At 42.2% G+C, this 23,038-nt stretch overlaps 1 protein-coding gene across 1 annotated transcript in view; it reads right to left on the bottom strand.

The window, feature by feature from the left end:
- Positions 1-23,038, bottom strand: part of hmcn2 (hemicentin 2) — a 61,695-nt gene that overhangs the window by 11,878 nt on the left and 26,779 nt on the right. Inside the window, exons 23-57 of the mRNA XM_008419228.3 lie at positions 20,676-20,803; positions 20,296-20,547; positions 19,098-19,181; positions 15,648-15,839; positions 15,426-15,556; positions 15,162-15,306; positions 14,517-14,643; positions 14,271-14,428; positions 13,828-14,106; positions 13,613-13,755; positions 11,549-11,699; positions 11,205-11,417; positions 11,005-11,118; positions 10,721-10,908; positions 10,526-10,622; positions 9,753-9,914; positions 9,521-9,634; positions 9,142-9,338; positions 8,496-8,577; positions 8,269-8,400; positions 8,036-8,179; positions 7,790-7,949; positions 7,201-7,325; positions 6,621-6,804; positions 6,434-6,531; positions 6,056-6,334; positions 5,783-5,973; positions 4,382-4,463; positions 3,630-3,766; positions 3,403-3,544; positions 1,971-2,115; positions 1,734-1,861; positions 1,447-1,603; positions 454-575; positions 189-353 (exon numbers count right to left, since the gene is read on the bottom strand). Of these exons, the coding sequence (XP_008417450.2) occupies positions 189-353; positions 454-575; positions 1,447-1,603; positions 1,734-1,861; positions 1,971-2,115; positions 3,403-3,544; positions 3,630-3,766; positions 4,382-4,463; positions 5,783-5,973; positions 6,056-6,334; positions 6,434-6,531; positions 6,621-6,804; positions 7,201-7,325; positions 7,790-7,949; positions 8,036-8,179; positions 8,269-8,400; positions 8,496-8,577; positions 9,142-9,338; positions 9,521-9,634; positions 9,753-9,914; positions 10,526-10,622; positions 10,721-10,908; positions 11,005-11,118; positions 11,205-11,417; positions 11,549-11,699; positions 13,613-13,755; positions 13,828-14,106; positions 14,271-14,428; positions 14,517-14,643; positions 15,162-15,306; positions 15,426-15,556; positions 15,648-15,839; positions 19,098-19,181; positions 20,296-20,547; positions 20,676-20,803 (5,348 nt within the window). The remainder of the gene's footprint in view (positions 1-188; positions 354-453; positions 576-1,446; positions 1,604-1,733; positions 1,862-1,970; positions 2,116-3,402; positions 3,545-3,629; positions 3,767-4,381; positions 4,464-5,782; positions 5,974-6,055; positions 6,335-6,433; positions 6,532-6,620; positions 6,805-7,200; positions 7,326-7,789; positions 7,950-8,035; positions 8,180-8,268; positions 8,401-8,495; positions 8,578-9,141; positions 9,339-9,520; positions 9,635-9,752; positions 9,915-10,525; positions 10,623-10,720; positions 10,909-11,004; positions 11,119-11,204; positions 11,418-11,548; positions 11,700-13,612; positions 13,756-13,827; positions 14,107-14,270; positions 14,429-14,516; positions 14,644-15,161; positions 15,307-15,425; positions 15,557-15,647; positions 15,840-19,097; positions 19,182-20,295; positions 20,548-20,675; positions 20,804-23,038) is intronic.

Raw genomic sequence — 23,038 nt, 5'->3', positions numbered from 1 at the left:
CATAGATAGCATTCAGTTACTGTATATCAACATTATTACAACCATATTAGGAAATATTAATACTGATATATCAGCAGAATGAATACTTTGTTTCCTTGCGCTAAATTGAAAGCGATTATATCAGTTTTCTTAGATTAACCAAGAGTAGTTCTTGGTTTGAGAAGAACAACTCAAGCCAGTTGTCTTACCAGTGGGAAGAACGCGGTAATTTCCTCCCCTGGTCCCCAGTTTGGCTCCTCCCTTCGTCCAGGTCACAGTGGGCGGAGGCTGTCCTTGTACGTGACAAGGCAACGCCACAGGAGACATTTTCACAGCCTTCACTGCTGTGACATCATCCTCAATAGAAGGTGGGACTGCAGAGGAATAAACATGTCAAGCATTCAGTGGAATTCATAAGAACTTTCAGAATGTGGCAAAATCCCAATCCCAAATCCAAAATCTCCAAATGCCTGCCTTGGAGGATGACCTCGATGACCCTGCGCTCCTCTCCAACCTCGTTGACCGCCGTGCACTCAAAGTAACCTTCATCCTCATCAGATGGAGACAAAAGAACGAGAGACCCAGACGACAGTAACCTGGATGGAGAGGGTGTGGAGGCAGAGCAAGATTCTGTATTTTCAGTTCTGTGAGTTAAGTTGCATTATTATAGTATATTCAAAAGAGGGTGCCGAGGCTATTATCATCAGCGAAGACTAATGAATAACAGTAACTAGAAGTAAAAAAAGACTCATTTTTGTAAATTGGAATAAAATAAATACTTTACAAAATGAGAAAAACTAACTCAAATTTTAATGGCCGCTCACAAACTAAAATTAACTTAATTACGTTTGTTGTTGTTTTTTCCTTGCTGTACTACGTCATGTTTGTTGATGTATGTCCATCCTAAACTAGCATCATTTTAGCAGAAGTTGAGATAAAGCGCCACACTCCAGTTTGGGTTTACAATGAATATAACTGCATTTTAGAAGATAAAAAAACAAGTGCTTTGGAGGGAAACAAGATAAAACACGTTTTATATTAAAGGGGAAAAATTCCAAAAGCTTTAAAATGTACTTGAAAAGCTCGCACAAGACCTGCCTTGCAGGTGCTGTTATTAAACTTACTATTACTGTATCACATATCTTTTGTACTTGCCTGGTATGTACAATCATTCATTTTCAGTAATTTACTACATTTTCTTGAGGATTTTTTGGGATTTTGTTGCACAAAAACTTTTTCTAAAATGTGTTTTCTTTGTCCCCTAGCAAGCAATTGGTATTACAGTCAACACTTTGACTGAAACTCACAAAACCTAAACTGAAGCACTTTAAAAACTAGAAACTAAACTAAACTTGCAAACAATTGGATAAAACTAATAAAAACTACAATTCTGTAGTCAATAAAAGCTAATCAATAACTGCAAAGCTATTAAAACTTTGGTGAGTACATCCACAACTTTGTGCTCACCTGTATGCACCAGGCTGCTGGTGAATGTCAAGTGGTGTACCATTCCTCTTCCAGGATATTTTAGGTGGTGGTATACCTGTGGTCTCACAACTAAGCACAGCTCTGGTTCCAGTGGTCACTGTCACGTTGAATGGACCTGGACTGATGGAAGGACCCACTAAGGAGAAACAGAAAAGCTTAGATAAGAGAGGCTTTTCCAATTTTTTTTAATTTTTTTATTTACGGACTATAAATTACAAAAGGAACACGGACAGATTTATAAAGAAACTACACGAGATATTATTCACCAAACACACGCAGATCCATTGCACGGTGATCTGAGCCAGCCGGGTTGGACACTGTGCAGTAGTAGCGACCAGCGTCATTCAGCTGAGCCCCACGTACGCGCAAGGAGCCTTCAGTTAACAGTGAGAACCTGAAACAAACACACAAGTGAGCAGTAACTATGCTGTACTCATTTAGATTCTCTATTTGACAGCGAGTGTGAAGAGACAGATGCTTTGCCCAGTAATCTTAGGACATACTTATTATTATCCCTAGGCACGGGGAAGCCATCTTTCCTCCAGATGACCGCAGGTAAAGAGTCACCTTCAACTTCACAGGGTAAAACCACATCCTGGCTAAGATGAACCGTTACCAAGGAGCTGCTTTCCTTTATCACTGGCGGTACTGCAAATAGACAAGCAAGTGCAGCTGAATATATTTAGATTACCATCATTGCACAAAGCATTATTTTCTAAAATCCATTAGAGGGTGAGGGTTTGTATACGGAGTTTCATAAAGCGGGAGAAATAAAAATTCTGATTTTGGCAGATTGAAAAGGCTCTCGTAAATCACTTCACAAAACAAAGTAGTTTTAGAATAACAAATAGAGAGCTATTCATTTTAAACGAGTTTGAAAGCTTGAAACGTAATTTATCACAATTTCCCTAAGAGCCGCCCCGATTTAATAAACATTAGTCCAGCTAGACAGAATACACAAAAAAAGTCAAGAGCATTACCAGGATAATAGTCACATTTTTATGAATAATCAAAACAAAAAATCATATTGGGTTTTGGATTGCATAAAATGCTTTACAAAAATATTCACACATTATGACTCTTTACAACACACTTAAGGATTTTAGATGGATCTTGTTTGGGGAGCCCTATGGTGCATATCAGTGAAGCACAAGACCAAAGGAGCACAGCAGACGGGGCAGGGATAAAGCTGTATAGAAGACTGAAGCAGAAAGTGACAAGAAGTAACTCATTAAGACAACCAGACTAAAGCATGGCCGCCCACAGACTGACAGACTGGGCTTAATCAGAGAGGCTTGTCAGATTGTCATTCAAGGCTGAATGACAATCTGGCCTTCACGGAAAAGTGACGAGAAGAAAGCGACTAAAGAAAGAAAAGTCATACAAAACATAATTGTGGCAATATCATATTATGAAGATGAAATGGTTTAAGCTGGCCAAGCTCCAAGAATGGAGAGGAGAAGAATAACAACCCTACACATACAGCCAGCTACTGAAGTATTTCAAAGCATATTGATGTGAAAAAGTGGCCCCCTTAAAGTCTAGGCTTAAATCAAATTGAATGTAGCAAGACTTATAATCCAACTGAACTTATGTTATTTGGCACAAATAATTTGGCAAAAGCTTTAACCTCCAGAAGTGCAAAGCTGATAGAAACATAAGCAGAAAATCTTTGTGGTTTTAATGTGAAATATTGGAACAACTCAAATGTTTTGGCACTCTACATTTACACTAAACTACATCTTACTTAAATGCTGACTAAATAATATAATGACTTGAGTGAAAAGACAAATACATCGAATATATCCCTAATGAATTATGATACAATTACGTTCACCAATAGAATAATTCAAGCATAATGTATACTTAAAAGGTAGGTTAAAGGTGATAAGTTGTTAACATGTCATAATATAACATTTTTCTGGTTATACTTACACATAATCTCCACAGTGAAGAAGAGGCTGGTGCTTCCAGCCATGTTTGTGACAACACAACTGTACTGGCCACTGTCCTCAGGCTTGACCTCCTGAATCTCCAGGTACTGACCTCCTGCCAGCCGCTGGATGCGTCCACCAAGCTGACGGAACAGGAAGAGACAAGGAAAAGGTGAAACGAGAGTCAGAGGAGTTCAGTGTTATCTATTTAATTTTTCAACTCTGTACCTGCAGCTTGGCCTCATCCTTGTACCACTCTATGTCTGGAGGGGGGTCGCTGTCCGCCAGGCACTCTAAGGTCAGGTGTCCGTTAAATGGCACGGTCACCAACTTTACATCACTAGACCCGAGGAGCGTAGGCGGGACTGAAATACAAATGGGTTCCACTGAAATAAATCACTCAGAGCATAAATCCCCTCGGTGATTGATGAACTCGTTTTTAAGCCCTAGAGGGTTTTGATCCGAGGGTGGAAGAAAAGAACAAACAGGTCAGGACATATTTACAACTCAAGTGTTCAGACTGCAACAGTATGTGCCTGAATGTCCATTCAATACAAAAATAAAAATGATGAATGATAAAAACGTCACCATGCGTGCAATTCAGTCACAGAAGAAGGTTGATGATTATGCCTTTGGAGGTTTTACTTACAGAATTAATCTTAACTTTGCAGGCCCCAACAGCACTGTTACATTTCCGTTCACCGAAGCCTCAATTTGTTACAGCACGCAACAGGAGGTGGAATAAATGAAGTATGCTTAAGAGTTTTACAAAACCAAGCTGGGTCATCAATCAAAAAAAAGAAGAAAAGAGGTGAAATCCCCTACGTTTTGTGCATAGTGTAGCAGGAGCAGGTCTGTTTTAGCAGGTTGTTTTCTTCTGAGTTTTATTCATCACTTCCTGAGCGTAGTTAGGAAAGGAAGCGGGGGGATACAATGTATTCTTCTAATGTCAATAACTTTGAGAGAGCAGCTCGTGTCACCTTGCACTCGGACCCAGTGGCTTTTTCCATCCTCTCCGGCTAGGCTGCTGGCCAAGCAGGCGTAGAGACCTGCATCCTCGACCTTTAAAGCAGAGCACATTCATCAACCTGAGTGCTTCTGGCAGAGCAGTCTGGTTTTCACCTACACTGATGCTATCTAAATTATGACCTCCATTTGTCAATACTGTTGTCTGTATTTAGAGGAGCACACCGGCTCTTTTTATTTTAAAAATATTTTAGGTGTGACAATGGGAAAAAAAAAAAAAAGATTTTAATAGAACAATTACATGCTGTCTATCACAAATCTATAATAAATCTAAACTCACTCATTTGTTTTGTCACAGCAACGCAGCTAAATTCTATTGAGTTCGTTGGACAACATATTTAAAATTTGTAATGACAAGGACACATAGGTTTCAAAAATGTTCACAAATAAAAATCTGAAAAGTGTGGCATGTGTTTATATTGAGCTGCCTTTACTCTGCTGCCCTCAAACATAATCCAGAATTTGCTGACTGGACACAACTACTAGTTTATGAAGTTCAGAAATCTGCTCTATGTGAGAGTGGGAAGAAGAAAATGATTGTTGGAAGAGAGTCATCAGAAGTCCAGCTGGAAGTTTTCAACGAGCCGTAAAGGGCACACCATAAACATGTGGTCAGATGCGACCAAAATGAAACGTTCTGGCCTGCCAGAACAAACACGGCGCACCACTCCCATGGTGATGGCAGCAGCACTGTGGTGTTGGGATGGGTTCCTTCAATGGGGATAGGGGAGCTGTTAGCAGTCCATGGGACAGTAGGAACGTTTGAGACCGGGCGGAGGTTCAACTTTCCAGCAAAATACAACAACCCAAAATATACAGCTAAAGCTACAGCACTGCAAAAAAAATGAAGCTCCTACTTAAATAAAAGAGTTTATTTGTTATATATAATCCAGTTAAGTTTGTCAAACTTACTTTATTTACATCTGTTTAACACAACAACTTGATAAACGTAACATACATACTTGGATAAACTTAATTTGACTACTTGTAACAAATTAACTAAATATTTTAAGTTGGGTCACCTGTCAATAGATTTAAAGTATTGCTATTTGAAGGAACAAACTGTTCAATCTGAATATGATTCACTAATTTTGAAAAGGAGATAAACAAAAAAACTGTCTGTAAATGCACTTTAAAAGATTCAGAGTTTTAAATGCATTAGGGGCTGTCAGCATATTGTAGACTTTGGTTGCAAACCATTTGAAAAACATGCATCTTTTACCTTCCATTTCACTATCATACTCTACTTTATCCATATCTTTTAAAATCACAGTAAAATTTGTGGTTGTAACAAAATGAGAAAATGTAAAAACATTCGACAGGTACCAATAACTTCTCAAGCTACCGCGGCACACCTGAACTTTGCTGATCCGGACAGCGTGTCCGTCCTGCTGAATGATGCCGGCTCCCTCCAGGGGGCGGCCGTCCTTCAGCCAGCTGATGGTGGGAGGTGGGACGCCCGAAGCGGAGCACTCCAGCTCAAGTGGACTGTTAACTGGTACGGTCAGCTCTTCTGGAGAGCTGGAGCGGGAAATCTTTGGAGGCTCTGGACGAGAAAAGGAGAATGGCTTTCCTCATTGTTTATTGGACTTTACAACACAAGAAGATAAGTGCAGCGACTGTTCTACCAAGCACGGTGAGGTTAAAGCTTTTGGTGCTGCTCCCCGCCTGGTTACTGGCCACGCAGCTGTACAGGCCTTCATCTGAACGAGTCACATCAGGCAGCTGGAGCCGCGTCTCCTGGCCGTCCAGCAGCAAGTTTCTGTGTAAAGATAGCGGCTGTCCGTCCTTCATCCAGGTCAGCGTGGGAAGGGGGAACCCGCGTGCCTCGCAGGTCAAGGTCACCAAGGATCCCTGGACTACTGTTACTGGCTCCACTGGTTCCACGCGATCAACACCAGGGGGCACTGCACACCAGGAACACGTACTAAATAAACTCTTCAGATCCGCATTTGCTCCGTATCGTCTCTAGAGGGAAGCAGCAGATGAAACGTTTGGATTTTTACCTTGGACTTGCACATCGTAGCTCAGCTGAGCGAGGCCGGCTTGGCTCCGCGCCACACATGTGTAAACCCCGGAGTCCGATTGTTGCACAGGAGCAATCCTTCATTTCAAAGATGGGGGAACATTAGGAGTGACCTCACCGCTAGTAATCTAATTATTTACAAGATATCAGCTAAGACCTAAGCAGACCTCAGTAAGGAGTCAGCAGAGAGGAGGCGCGTGCGTGGAGAGAGGAGCAGCGGACGGCCGTTCTTCAGCCAGCTGATCTGAGGCGGAGGGTTTCCGGCTGCGTGACACTCCAGAGTCACAACGCTGTCCTGAGTCACCTGCACCTCTCTGGGGACTGTTGTCTCACCAGAAATAGATGGTGGGACTATGATAAACCAAAGCAAGTTTGAATTAGTACCACAACTAGATGTGGACAAGTAACAGTTGAAACCAGACGTTTAAATACGGCGAATGAAAAGACACACACTTTACGTTTTTCTCATTGTCTGTAGTTGAATCAGACTAAACTTCTCTCATTTTAGGATAGCTAGATTTACAAAATTATTCCCATTTGCTAAATAGCTCAATAATGAAAAATTATATTAGAGATTTATTTATGAATATCTTCACAGGGTTTTTTTCAGGGGGTTTTTTAACCAGTAAATACTGTAAATGCACATCAATTTTCGGTTTGACTTTTTAAACTTTTCAACTTGAAATTAACAGTTTTAAAAAAATGTCCATATCAGCACTTTTGAACTTTAACTTAATCAAAACCAACCTAAAACAACGAGCGTGTAGATTTTGCTTTCCTGGCCGGCAGTGCTGACAGCCAAGCACGTGTACGTCCCAGAATCCTCAGGGCTCAGCCTCCTTACGGTTAATGTGCTGCCACCAGAGGTCAAACTGCAGGGTTTTACACACACACACACACACGCACACACGCACGCACACACACGCAAACACACACACACACACGCACACGCACACACACACCCACACACACACACACACATTTTCACATGCATCTCCCTGTACAAACTACTCCACCTCCGACTCTCTGCGTTATTTTCTCATCATCATTAACAGCATCTTCCCATGGCTTTCACAAGAACACATATTTGCTCGCTCTGGCTGATGCAGTAGCGATGATCATGTCACGAGGAGAACAGCTGTGACACAGCTGCTCACATTACGCGTCATGGTGGAATTAAAACCATTTGTCTGTGCTTCCCTTGGTCATGCCTATTATGGTGTATTATGATTCATACTGTAATATTCGGAAACCTTCACGGAGCAGTTTTAATCACTCCTGACATTTTAAGTGCTAATCTCTTAATCACACTCAGTTAGAGCAGTGAGAGTCTTACCCGATGTGATGCGTGTCTGATCCCTCGAGAGGCTCTCCGTCTTTCAGCCAGCTGAGGCGAGGCGTGGGGATCCCATTTGCTCTGCAGTCCAGGGTCAGCTCCTCTCCCGTGGGCGCACTCACATCGGATGCTTGGTCGGAGTTCAGGATGGTGGGCGAGACTGGGAGTTGCACAAATTACATGTAAATGCCTCGCTTTCGCGCAGTCAAAAATAGAGTAAAAGGACGTAAGGAGAAACTCGCTTACCGAGCACTGTGAGTGTGTAGTCTTTCTTTGTTTGTCCTTCGCTGTTCTTCACCAGACACGTGTAGGTCCCAGCATGAGACAGAGTGAGAGGGCCCAGCTCCAGCCTGTTACCTCGAATGGACCACTGCCACTGCAGACTGCTCTCTGGATCGCAAAGGCACCCACTTAATTTAGCCTTCACGTATGAGAAGCTTGTACTTTTCCCATTTCTCCGGTCGCTGCCTTGCTCTCACCTATAGGAGTTCCATCTTTCAGCCAAGTGATGCTGGGGACAGGCACTCCTGTGGCCTCACACAGCAGGGCCACATGGGAGCCCAGGGTATAACTGACGGACTCCCGCTGAGGCCCATCAAGCACCGGTGGAACTAAGGGAATAAACACGTGTAGCATTTAACCATACATCACCCACAAACTTTAATAGGTAGATGTTTAATAATGTGCAGCTCAGGGACATTCTTACCATGGACTGTCAGACGAAATGTCCTGTCCACCTGTCCAGCAACATTGGACACTTTGCAGGTGTACATTCCACCATCTGTAGTCTGTGGCAGAAATACATGTGCTTTTAACAGGCTTACTTCCTTCCATCCATCTGTCCATCCATGACTTATCTGTTCTCCCATGATCTATCCATCCATCCATCCATCCATCCATCCATCCATCCATCCATCCATCCATCCATCCATCCATCCATCCATCCATCCATCCATCCATCCATCCATCCATCCATCCATCCATCCATCCATCCATCCATCCATCCAATTTCCAAATCATCTGTTTTCTTATGATCCGTTTATCCATCTTTTTCTAATTCCATCCATCCGTCCAACATTCATATACATGTTTTATGTATCTGTATTTTTGAAGACTGAAGCCTTTTATGGCTGTATCAATGTGTATATTTGTCATGACGTTTTGTATTTTTTAGGGATAACTGTAGGCAAACAGATGATCCAATCGTTCGCTGGCTCATATCTGCGCTCATCAGATAACAAACATCAACAATCTGGCGAAGAAGTAATGCTGACAGCCACTTAATGCCCTTATAAGGATTTTGTTTTGCCTCCAGCACTGACACACCTATGACGCAACGCATTTCTCCCAACCTGAACGCCTATGATCTCCAGCTGGTGGCCGTTTATCTTCAGCCCGTTCCCTCCGGCCAGTTGCCGCCCATTCTTGTACCATGTGACCTCTGGCTCGGGAACACCGTGAGCGTCACACAGCAGGACGACCGAAGAGCCCACCTGGGGGGTCACGCTGTCCGTCTCAGCGTCGAGCCGAGGTTTCAACGAGGGCGCGACTGTTTATTTGGAGGCAATGGAAAGTTTGATCTACTTAGGCTCTGCATGATTCACGGCTGACATGTCGTCAGTCACAGCTGGTTAAAGATAAACACGTTTTATTGCATGGACAAAGTGTTGAGATTTGATCATCTGTATATGAATCCAAAATGTGCAGATGGATCATTGTGTGTTTGCTCACCATAAACGCTGAGGAGAAAGCTCTTCTGGTCCTGCCCTGCCGAGTTGCTAGCGGTGCACACATATTGACCTCCGTCTTCCAGTCTCGCCCGAGGCAACTGTAACATCTGGCCACCTTTAATGCATGTTCGGATTTATATATAAAAAAAGTAATCTCAGTGTGAGAATTGGATGAAACGATCAGAAGTGCGGCTGATTGTAGAAACGATTTCAGCTGTTGACCCCGGACTGACCTGGCAGAATGTGAACCGTGGTGCTGAAATGGAGAACCTGGCCGTCTCTGGTCCAGGTGATCTCTGGGGGAGGGTACGCTTGGACGTCACACAGCAGTGACACCATGAGCCCCTCGATCACACTGACCTCCTCTTCTTTGGGACCAGTTATTCTAGGAGGCACTGAGAATGACATTTGTTATGTGCATTCAGAAATAAGTTGAAGTGTTTATACCCGAGAGCCTTGTTTCCATTTTGCCGCAATATAACCACAAACATTCAAGTATTTTCTAAGGATTTCACATAAAGAATGCGTATTGAAATTAAGATGTTTTAGTGATTTCCTCCAAATCAAAATCTGGAAAACACTGCATGTTTGTGTATTGAGCCATTCTTGGGAGTCGATGCTTTGCAGGGTCATCTTTCATACAAATTGCAGGTCCAACTTTTTTTGGGGTATGTCTCAGATTTTCATATCAAACGACTGAAAATTCTGCTGGATTCATACCAAGGTTAAATAGACAAAAGTGTACTCTATTTTCTAATTGGAGGATTTCTGAAAGGGATTGGCTGCAGGGGATTTACATATATGGGGGTATCAGAGTAAGGAGCGTAAATACAAATGCTTGCCACACCATTCAGATGTTTCCTTGTAACCTTCTGTTTCAAGGTTATGCAATAACTTGTGATGGTCTATCACAAAAGAAAATCCAGTAAATTACACTGAAGATGTGGTTGTACAATGAGAAAATGTAAAGATGTGTATTGGGTATGAATGCTTTTTAATGTCCTACCTTGGACTGCCAGATTGAAATGCTTCTCAACTGTTCCGACCTTATTCTCAGCCACACACAGATAGTCAGCCATGTCTGAAACCTGCACACTGAGAAGCTGAAGGGTAAAAAAAAAACAACACACAGTGTTACGACTCCGTACAAAATCCCCCGCCGGATCGGTCTACGCAGTGGTAAAAGTGAAACCCGTCTAACCTGAAGCTGCGTTCCGTCCTTGCTGATGTGGTGCTGTGAGTCTGCGCTCACCGGTTGCCCGTCTCTCAGCCAGGAGACCACCGGAGTGGGGTGTCCCGTTGCGTCGCAGTGTAGAACCACGGTGCTGTTCACCACTGCTCCCATTTCCTCCATGAACTCCTCTGATGCTCCCATAATGACAGGAGGAACTACGGATAAATAGAAAAATAAATCCTCATGTTTGAATTTTATTGTGAAATATCAGAGCAAAAAATAAATAAATAAATGTGTGTTTGTTTGCTTACTGAGGACCTCCAGTTCAAAATGCATGTGATCCTCTCCTGCCTCATTTACAGCTTGGCATGTGTACTTTCCACCGTCGTCCTGTTGCACTCGAGGAATCTGTAGCACCTGTCCTCCTGGCAGGAAAAAAAAAATTTCAGATATGATGTCTCGGTCATGCAGAAAAGGTTAGAGGTCACAGTTAAAAGGAGCTTCCACTGACCTGGCTGCAGCATCACTCCGTCAGCAGAGGTGAGTTTTCTCCCATCCTTGTACCAGCTGAGTTTTGGCGGAGGGATGGCATTGCTCTCACAGGACAGGCTGACTGAGTGACCCAAGACAATGTCCCGCTTTTGCACCCTGTCCTCGTTGTCCCCTTCATGTCCCAAACTCCAGGCTGCTTCCGTGTTGGTCACCCGCTGGAAGATCGGCGGAACTGGCAGGAAGACAGAAACCGATCCCGATCACCTTCTACTAATGCTTAAACAAAAAAATGTTTCAATCTCAACAGAGAGATGTTGTCTTAACACGAGGTTTAACCCAAAGCTAAAGCAACTGTGTGCACACCTTGAACAGTGATGTGAAAGTCTCTCTTATCCTCTCCAGCAGAGTTAGACACCACACAAGTGTACAATCCTTCATGGGAAAGCACAGCATTCTCTATGTGGAGGAGGTGACCACGCTCCTGAATGCCAGCCTGCTGGCTCCCAGTCAGCAACTAGACACAAATATACATCAAAGTTGAACATCTTAATGCATAATTCTGTGAGACAATTGTTATGAAGAAGAATGATGAGATTAAACGCAACTAATTACCTAAAATTGTATATGATGGAATTGACTTTTGTAGTGGATGATATGGCTTTGATAGCTGCAATGCTTAGAAACATATATATATATATTTTTTATTGATAACTCAATAACTTATTTAAATAATTAAATATTATTTTTTAATTATTTAAATATTATATATAAGTAATTAAATGGTTTTTTTTAGGTTAAATGTAAACAGAAGCAGATAATTGCTTATTTATTGAAATTGCTCTTAGATTGTTTTATTTTGTTAGGAAATACCCGACTTACTTCCTATCAGCAACAGGGTTTTTTGCTTTATTGAATAATTTTACATTTAGATCCAGCATTAATATGAATAATTTTAGGTTTCACTATACCCTCTAATGTCTAAACTTAATTAGAAAATGACATCAATGACTGTAAAACTTAAATTTTATGCATTTTTCAAAAGCTAGTGGGATTTACCAATTAATTTGCTTATCAGCCAGGCTAACTGCAAAAGCAATACAAGCTTACAATGCATTTTGTGATTTCAAACACTTTAGGACCATGTCCACTAAAGAAGGTCTGTGTGCAAGTCTGATTTAAAGAGGTACAAATAGAAAGACGCACAAAAAATTAGTACAAATAATAAACTTTTTACTGCACCTGTTACTACGTTTTATATTAAGACAGCCATGCTGGGTTTTGAGATTTGATTAAACTTTTAGGAATATTCAAAATTTCTACTTTTAATTGAAAATGAAACAGATTATTAAACCTCAGTCTTCAAGCAATTGTTGAGATAGACACCTATAAGAGATTTATAAATGCTTTACTGCCTGCCAGATCAAGGGGAGAGAAGTGTGAAAGAAATCCGCTGTGACCCAGAGCCTTTCATATTTGCAGCCAGCTGGGTCAAACCTGGCAGCAAGAGCATTCAGCTGATCAGACACTGAACACACTTACACTTAATGAACTGAAGAGTATGAAAAGTACACTGTTCGGAACAATCTCTAAGCAACCACAATTGCTAACGTAATGGGTCAAAAGGGTATCTATTCAGGACAGGAACCAGTGACGTCATCTAATGGACTAATCAACCAGTGCGTTCCTGTTGAGACCTCATTGTATTGTATAACCATCATCATGTTCTCACTTTCCCTTACTGAACAGAACCTGTGAGCGACCTTGCTTCATTAGTCTCCGTCATTTTAATAAATTGCATTCGGAGGTAAATCAGCTAGCTTGCATCCTCTTTATTGAGACAAATAGGCAAAGTTTTTCTAACTTAGCACAAGCATGGCGGTATCTGCACTTTTTTGTTTATTTTCTTTCGTTCTTTCGACTTTAAACACACAACTGAAAAACTCAAAGTTCTGTTACGTCAATGTTATAAAATGCCTATAAAGATGATTCTTGGAAAAACATGTTCCGCAACCACCTTGTTCAGGTGAGTAAAACATGTCCATCAGACTCAGGAGAATTACATTTCTGCTAAAGAATCTCCACAAACTGAATAATGTTGAGTAGCAACTTTAGATTCCTTCTGTAAATGTACATTTACAGAAGGAATCTAAAGTTGTCAATTCGGACAGAAAAAAAAACAGCAACAGTATTTTCCTGTCAACGTCGTGACGTTTAATTACTGGATTCTTTATGCTTTTGCTATAATTAACATGCTTGCTCATCACACAAAATCTGGAGAGGGGGTGGTTTGTGTAAAGGGATCTTTATACTGTTGAGGCTTTTGCAATTCACACTGATCACCAGCAGAGGCCGATAGAGGTCAGACCGTATTGGATGAAAATCACAGAGCTTATAGCTTTGAATGCACATCAATGGCACCACACCAACCTGTCCATCTTTAAACCAGTGAACTTTGGGTTCGGGGAAACCTTTGGCCAAGCAGGACAGAGTTAAACTTCCGTTTATCCGCACTTTCTCTTCCTGACCAGAAAATGTCGAGGTTGAAGAGTCTCCTTCTATCTGCGGTGGGACTGATGAGATGGGAGAAAACAGTTAATCATCCAAAAGCAGCTGCTCCAGTTGTTTTGCCTTTCACTCCTTACCCAAAACACTGAGAGAGTAATGCTTGGTGGCTGTGCCTGCTGGATTCGTGGCCCTGCATGTGTAAATGCCGCTGCTGTCTCCCTGTGTGGAGCCCAGGCGCAGAGCCTGCCCGCCGAGGGTGTACGTCAGCTGAGGGGTGGACACGATGGGCTGATTATCCTTCAGCCATGTGATGCTGGGTGTAGGCGAGCCCGCAGTATTACAGGAGAGGACTGTGGGGAAACCCAGCACCACTGACACCTCTGAAGTCTCATTCGTACTCTTGATGACGGGTGGAGCTAGAGGAAAACAAACAGAGAGCAAATTTTAAGCAAGGAATGTTGATTCAAGATTCAAGACGGGGAAAGTTTTAACCTTTATGTCTGCAGTGTAATCCTGAGTGTTTAAAACGCTTTTAAATCCGTTAGCGGTGTGTCTTAGAACAACACAAAGGAAAAATCACCTTGAACTGTAAGTCTGAACTGGCGCATTTGGGTTCCTGCGCTGTTCCTGGCCAGACACTGGTAAAGGCCCTGGTCCCTCAGTCTGACTGACTTCACCTTTAGGACCTGGCCATCTTCCAGAAACTCCACGTGAGGGTCTCCGTCGGGGGACAGAACCCTGGATGCAGACGAAGGAATCGATAATCAAATCAATGTAACTGTTCCGTCCTTAGCGTGCGGATGAATGCCACCATTCGATCACGTACTCTCCATCATGGCTCCATTCCACTCTGGGTGCTGGTCGCCCACTGACTCGACACTGGAACTCGACCTCTTGACCCTGCACCACAGTGAGCTCCTGCAGGCGGGATGTCCCCGAGATCACTGGAGGAGCTGGAATAAAATTACATACAGAAACATCTCAATAAATTAAAACATTATGAGAACTTGTCTGGTGTCCAACTATGTTATCAGATAAATTAAAGGGGCAGTATTATGTGCTTTCTAGTTACATAATGGCATTTTATTGCACAATAAAGCAACTATGCTGCCTTCAATTGTTATGAAAATGTTGTATATATCAAACATAACTTAAAAGAAATTTGCCTTTGAAATTTAACGCCTTGAAATTAGGCCTTTGTCTCTTTAAAAAGCACCTGCTCTTCAGTACGTTATCACAACAAGCTTTCTCTGTTAAGCCATTTATAAATGTTCTTGAGAGCTCTGGACTGAGAAACAGTTCATATGATAAGCTCAGTTCCACCAGGTGTTTGCTAATTGGTGCTGACTAGTCTGAGGAGCTGAGCGAGAGAGGCGCTCTGGAATGCAGAAGCTGGGCTTGGGAACATTATAACATGATAGAAAGCTCAAAAAAGTCAATTATCACAGCAACAATGGGTTCCTGACCTCACCTTGTACCACTATGTTGTATTGTCTCCTTGCCTCTCCAGCTGAGTTTTGAGCTATGCAGGCAAATTGACCTGCGTGTTCCTGTTGAACTCTGTAGATTCTGAGCAGTCGGTTCCCGTTCTGCAGATACACACCGGGGTTGTCCACCTGGACACAGCGATCAGCTCTGTAAACCATCTGCCTCTTTACTGATGGACACACCAGCCACTTGGTGGCATTGTGCAGCTAGAGATGGAAATGATACAGTATCCAAGTGACGCACTCACAGCATGACCATCTTTAGTCCAGGTTATTAGTGGAGAGGGAATGCCGAACGCGTCGCAGCCCAAAGTGAGCGGCTGCCTCAAGGTGACAGTGAGGTTCAGTGGTTGGCTGTCGTCTTGGATCTCCGGAGGAACTAAAAATACACAATAAAGGGATTTGTGTCATTAGTGTGTCTGTTGTTAGTGGGAGAGAAAGCAGGTATGCAGCTATAAATAAATCCCCACCGTTTACTTTTAGCCTGGTTTTCCTCTCGACTGAGCCTGCCTCGTTGGTTGCCACACATTTGAAGTCTCCACTGTGGCTGGCAGATGCTGTGCTAATTACAAGAGCACCATCCCTCGCCACAGAGTACTCTGATTGTTCCGGATGGATCTCCAGGCCATTCTTAAACCAGCGTACCCTGGGATGCGGTGAACCTGCAGGTGGAAGAGAGGGGAAATGATTTGGATTCTGAGTGAGCACAAAATGAGCTTTATATTGACCAAGCCGGAGGAAAAAAAAAAGAAAAAGAAAAGAAAAGTAACTCCCATCCCTCCGATTCTTGACAGAACTTATCGGGCGCGTGGCCCAGAATGGAAAATGCCAGCTCTCCATTTATCTGCAGGGCAGCAGGCAAGACGCTGCCAAAACGGTTAGAGTCCTTGCAGCCCCCGAGGCATGCTAAGGTCAGACTCACATAAAACAGAAAGCAAAGTATACTAGAGGGATGTGAGATGTAATCTTTAAGCCTATGGTCTCCAGATTTATTACCTAACACCGAAATGAAAGCTTTGAGCCGTAAGAAAAAATAAAACACAGGGATTGACGATTCGACTGAGGAGCCTGAAACAGATGTGTTTTGTGGATCACCGAGTGAAGGAGAGGTGAAAATGGTCCACTGGAGAAAGCTAGAATATGAGACAAAAAAAAAAAGGATTTTCTACAGAGCGACAGAGCGGCAGTCCTGGAGGAAACACCACTTGGTCTATTTCCAGAGGTGTTATATACAAACACCAGCCGTGAGGTAGGAAAAAAAAAACAAAAAAAAAACACTTTTCCTCAATCTGTGAGCTGCTCACCATAGGACACCACAGGCAATGTTATCATGCCTTTTAACACTTGTACAGCTTAAAGAGATTTAATGCAGATTCATTATGTCATTGCTGGGAGGAAATGCATACAGATGTCCCACTTTAGATGCTAACAGATCTCATTAGTAGGCCTTTTTTTTCCCCCTTAGAGTGGTTAGTGAAAGAGGATATCCTACATGTGTTTCTTAAATATTTACCCCCTTCGTTTGCAATACGCTTCTTGTATTAATAATGTCCTCAGGGCAAAGATTTGCATTAGCATTATTAGGCCTGCTTAGACAGATTGATCTCAAGAGAACAATGCAGGGATGCGCGTTTCCTGCTGCTGACTTCCCCTCTTGAACATGAACTCCTTGAACGGCCCTATAAAGTAGCACATCGCGGTATCTGCCTTCCTGTATAGCAGAGATGTAAAGAGGGCTATTTTGGCTTTATCTGCCTCTTCCCCTGCTTCACGGTGCACCTCAGACATCTCTGTCCTTTATCTGCCAGCAGCAGCCTGTAATTAGGATTCCTTTCCCAGCAGGCCGCGACACACAGGAAAGCAGATGTGGCTCACCGAGGCAGCCGGCAGACTGATGTTCCAGCTGTTGCTCCACATTATAGACACAGTCCTCACCTTCTCTCGTTGAACAGGTTACCATGGCAGAGCTCCACACAAACAATGGCTGTCTGCGGGAGCTGTCTGGTGAGGATCGCTCGGCGACTCCAGGGACAGGTGCCTACACCTGCGTGCTTTGATAAAACTGTAAGTTTTCTTGGAAATGCTAGCTCGTTGAGCGGACAGGTTTCTGAATGGGAGGTCGGCATAAGGAGGATGCTGCCATCATGCAAATTCGCTGTGAAACCCAGAACATCACTCTGAAGAGGCATAGCTATTTCATATTTTCAGAGCAAAAATATTCCCACCCTGTGAACTTTGTCACATTTAGTCATGTTACAAAACAGAAACTTCAATGTATCATTTCTACAAATCCAAATCCAAAACGAGTGACATCCGCTTGTATTTATCCCCCTTTACACTGATATCTCTAAAAAACGGTGCAACCATAGCTGTCTTTTAAATAGTAGACACAGCCCACCTGAATAAGTACAAGAGCAGCTGTTCTTTGAAGGCCGTCAAGGATTCATGAAAACCTTAGTAAACAAACAACATCATGAGGCTCAAGGAACACAGTAGATGTCAAGAGAAAGTTTTAGAAAACTTCAAAGCATAATTAAGGAGTAAAAACAGTATTCCAAGCTGTGAACAATTCATGGAATGCTGTTCATTCCATAAGTGAACAATGGAAAGATAATAGTCTAACAGCAAATGTACCAAAACGTGTCCTTCCACATAATCTGACAGAGGAGGACAGGAAAGTATTAACCAACGACTCGTGGTAATTGGAGAAGCTACTAAAATTCACAACCCAGGTGGGGAAATCTGTCAACAGAACAGCTATTAGTTATGACCTTCATAGAACAGCGGCAACAGGAAAAGCCACAATACGCCCCGTTTAGAGTTTGCTACAAGCTATTGAGGGGTCACAGCAAACAGGTAGAAGATCCTGGACTGAAAAGACAATAACAAAACTTTTTGATCAGCACTCAAAGTGATATGTGAGGTTAAAACTCACACTGCACATCGCCCTGAAGACACGGTGGTGGCAGCTTTAAGCAGATATTGAAAAGAAATTGGTGGACAGCTGGTCAGACATGATGTGATGATGTACAGAGTGAAATCTAGGGTAACACTGGAAGAAAACCTGCTGGAAAAGGCAAAGAACAAGTTCAGAGCTAAATCTAAACAAGATTTTGTGGCAAGACTTGGAGGAAAAACGTTCACTGATGCTCAAGCCTGAGGTGTGTTACGAAGAATAATGGAAACGTTGTAAGTCTCGGTACAGATAATTAACACAACAGGGACGGTTTTACAAACTAAAACACCAGGATTGCAAATTTATATACAGTCAGTTAATTATATTAGTGCAATGCTTTTACATTCTGCATGCCATCAATATAATTAGTGATGCTTATTGTTTAGAGACGTAGAACATCTTTGCATTAGGACATTTTGCTACTCATTAGAAAGTCTATTGCCAAGCAACTAAGCTGTTTAATTTCCAATAGAAGCAACAGCAAGCCTTTAAAAAAAACATCTCAATTAGGTGAAAATAATGTACTTAATTCTTTTATAGTATTTGCATAGATTGTTCACTGTCTGGGATCTTTGTTTGTAGTGAACCCGGTATCAGTGCTGGATACTTAAGTATGTGTTTGGTCCGACACTCGTTGTTGTCGCACATCATTTGTTTTTCAGGCACTGTGCTTAATTGAGCCCTCACTCAAAGGGGACAGAATTATTAGATAACATTTTACATCAGTCTGTCACATAAAATACCATTAAAACAATGAGGTCTGCAGTTGTGAAGTGACAAACTTTTACTAAATTTGAAGATTATGTTTATGTTCATTGAAATATGCAATTTTCATTTTTCTTCTCACCATGTTGTGGAAGCAACCACAACAGAAGAGACGTATACAATGCCATCAATGCAATGCCAGCAAAAATGCAGCTTTTCAGTATGTGCGGAGTAGACTCATCTATGAATCCTTTCTTACCTTTGGCACGACAAGAGATGACGACTTTGCTGTTCACTACTTTCTCCAAGATGGCATCTCCAGGTTCTGCAAAGGACGGGACCTCTGGGGGGCAGAGGGGAAAGGGAGCGGTGATAGGTTTTTCACTTTGAGCTAATAATCTATTGATAAGTTAAAAGTGCATGAGAAGAATTAATCAGACATTCCTTGTGTGGAAATAAGAAGGTATCAGGAAGCCTTTGGGCATACAGGTCATTTCTGTTGTGACATTTCAGAGAGCACACAAGCACTCTAAGGTCATCAACAAACATTGTACAAAAGTCACTGGAAGTGAAAGTTAAGCCCACAGAGAGACTGTAATGGAATGATTACAATACAATGTCAAACAGATGATGGTGTTAGTAGTATGGGCATGCTGCTGGCATGGCACACGCTTTGGCTTTCACACAACCCGTGATATATAAAACTTTGTGGTAGACCCACGAGTCAATCCACAACTTTTACAACTGGCCATAAGGTGTAGCAGATCAGCATTAGGTTGGAGTAAAGTCCAAATTTAAAGCCCTATGAGTCATGTGTGGACGTGTATTGTCTTGTTAAAAGGCTGTAACATTGTGCTGGCATGGTCAGAGAAGACCTCAAGTCACATCATTATGGCTCTGAACTTCCTGAGGCAAGACTTAAGTAAAGTGTGCCTTTCCACAAATCCTGCCATCTTGGCACAGGATTATGCTCACACAGCTCTTTGTTGTAATGCAGAACTGAAATTCATCACTGAAAATGACAGTGTGCCACTGATCCTCCTGGTTATAGCACCACTCCAAACACAAAAATCACTGCTTTGGTATTAATGGCAGCCTGTGCTTTGAACATCGGACTGTCAGGCTGTCCTTGGTCCTTGGTTGTTGTATATCTTGGACAAACAGAAACTCCATAACCTGTTGGTTTTAACATTAGGTAATTGTGACATCTGTACAGCTCACAGGCTGGCTAATCTCACTTTATGACTACCTAGGCTGATGTCATTAGGTACCTGAAGCATGACTGTTTTTATTGGGAAAAAATTATAATTACATTTGTGCAACCCTTCATTTCTGCTGTCTATAGAAATTGAGGTAAATTACTAGAATTGCTTAATTCATTGGTGTATTGCTTTTGAAACGCACTGTAAAATGTTCACACATCTGAGGGTCTGAGGTTGTAAAATAGAGATATTCACCAAGGATTTCCAGCGTAATCTCTAATGTTTCCTGTCCAGCGCCGTTTTTGGCCACACACTGGTACGTGCCCTGGTCTGCAAGGGCGACCGGATGGATCCTCAGGGGTGCAGAGTTCTTGTTGCCAACAGGACGTCCGTTGTGGAACCAGCTGATCTCAGGCCGTGGTTCTCCTTGGACCACACAAGGGAGAGCCACTGTTTGGCCAAGCATGGCTTTCAGAATGGATGGTGCTGGCTGGATTCTGGGCTTGGCTGAGAATGGAAATTGGTAGCATCAGTGGTAAAGTCTCCAGCATTTTTGACAAAGATGCTGGAGACAGCATAATAGCCTCTGAGCGTTAGATTAAGTTCAATTTACAAATGAATTTCCGCCGACTTACCTTGAATGTGTAAATTGTAGATCAGGGACACGTTCCCTGCTGGATTTTCTGCAGTGCAGGTATACAGTTTACTATCAATCAGACGCACATCAGTGATCCTCAGAGAGCCGGAAGGCAAAACGGTGAACCTGGGGAGGAATAGGGAGCAAAGGCAAAAGCAATGGAGAAAACACTTCATGAGTCACAGCAGACCTACAGCAACTCCTTAAAAAAAGATGACAAAAAACTGTTTTCCATAGTTAGAAAAAAACATTCATAATAATGTAATATTTAAACTGCAACGAATGCAGATATGTGTGCTCAGTGGGTATTACTAAGGTAGACCATCGCAAAGCAGAGCATAATTCTGAGGTGAAAGTCTCTCTTCCAACGATGGCTTTACTATCTTGATCTTCTTTTTCCACCTCACAATAATGAACTACTGTTAAGTTGGTTTATAATATGATAATATAATATAATAAAATACTTTGATGGTTTTGTAATGTAATGAAATGTGTAGAAGTCCAGGGTTGGCAATACTTTTGCAGGAGAGTACAACTGTTGCTTAGTTTGAAATGTTTTCTTCACTTTTTTAATGCTTTATTAAAGTGTTTGCTACAAATTCAAGGAGAACTCACTGTAAAGCAGCTAGTTGGGATCTTTTCTGATGTCATTGTTTTGGTGCACAGAACAAAAATGGATCTGTGACGACTGACAGGCATGACTGAGTGAAGTTTGGACCTCAGCTAGACCCACGTTGTGCTCCCAGAGAACAATTAAATTCACATTTCCAATTGCGCAGAGGCATTACTGTTTAAAACGGTAAGGGAAGCTTGACCTTGATGATATCACTGTGGGAAAGGTCAAACACTTAAAAAGATTAATTTCCACTCGTTGGGAACAATGCAGCAGGTTATTAGAGGACATACAGAACATGTGAAAATCACAAGTCTTGCTAAAGGATGGAATTAGTCATTCACGTCTCTGTAATCAAAGTTTTGTTTCTCAGAGAGCAACCATGTGCTGTGCACAGTTTATGTTGAAACATTAATTTGTCCTATGGATGTTTGTCACAGTTAAACATCCATAGAGCATCCATAAGATTGTTGCAATCACTTACACTAAACTTTACGTCAAGAAGATGCTTTGTTACCCAAACAGCAGCAGGAGTCCAGCGCATGTCAAAGAAGCTAAATGTAGGTCAGTCATGTTTAATGATTTTTGCGATAATATAAATTACATCAGAAGCTGTGCAGCTGTATAGCTGAAAGTAAACACACCTCTGCAATTTATCTGAGATAACTCTGTCTGCCAAGCAGCCGAATTCTAACAATAACATGTTCATGAAAGCGCAGACTCGGCTGTAAGCACAAAGAGCTCTCTATTTTAGCAGCCATAAGCTGAAATACCTCCACCAACCCGTCCCTCCTCCCCAACCACTGTAAAAAAAAAAAAAAAAAAAAAAACAGAACATGTACAATCAGAACCAACTGGCTGCCCGTTCAGTCCCGACTCACACTGCAGCGCTCCGACACAGAGGAGTTGAGCCATCGCTCTCACTCATTCATCACGCCCCACTCTGCTGTCAAATCACCAGCGTCTGGTTTAGAAACTAACTGGGACAAATCCGTCTCATCAGCACTGGGTGGAAAATGAACAAGTAGTGGATTAGAAAAGTACTTGTCCTCCTTCTACATTTTGTCAAGTTCCAGCAACCAATCACGTCTATATTATCTAAACCCAGTCATCCCTGCAGAGGGAGGCCTATCTCCAGCAGGCACTGAGCGAGAGGAGGGGTTCACTCCGGAAGAGTCGCCAATCCATCACAGAGCAACGTAGAGACACACAGGATAAATAACCATGCACACACAATTATCGGGAAGTTGGAGTAACCAGAGAGAACCCATGCATGAACAAGGAGAACATGCAAACGTCATAAAACCCCAGGATGGTATTTGAACCCAGGACCTTCTTGCTGTATGGTTACGGTGCTACCAACTGCTCCACAGTGCAGCCCAAAACCACAGCCAAAATATCTCATGGAGATTTTATGAGATTGAAATAAACCAAAACAAAGATGTTTATAATTGTGAAGTAAACTGAAAAGTTTACATATTTCTTTTTTTTTTTTAAAAACCTGAAAAGTTTGGAATGCATTTTTATCCCACCCCTCTGCAAGTCAATGCTTTGAAGAACAACTTCTCGCTTCAGGTACAGATGCGAGTCTTTTTGGGTATGTCTCTACTGGCTTTGCACACCTACAAACCAAATTTGTTTTCTTTGTAAAATAGCATAAGCTCAGTTTGATCAGATGAAGGGCTAAATAAGTAGGTATGGGAGGAAATTCACCCCCACTCATTTACGCTACAATCAGCACCCTCCGG

This window comes from Poecilia reticulata, chromosome 9 (genome assembly GCF_904066995.2).
Source record: "Poecilia reticulata chromosome 9, P_reticulata-male-v2, whole genome shotgun sequence".
NCBI lineage: Eukaryota > Metazoa > Chordata > Actinopteri > Cyprinodontiformes > Poeciliidae > Poecilia > Poecilia reticulata.
This window is presented reverse-complemented; position numbering and strand designations above follow the sequence as displayed.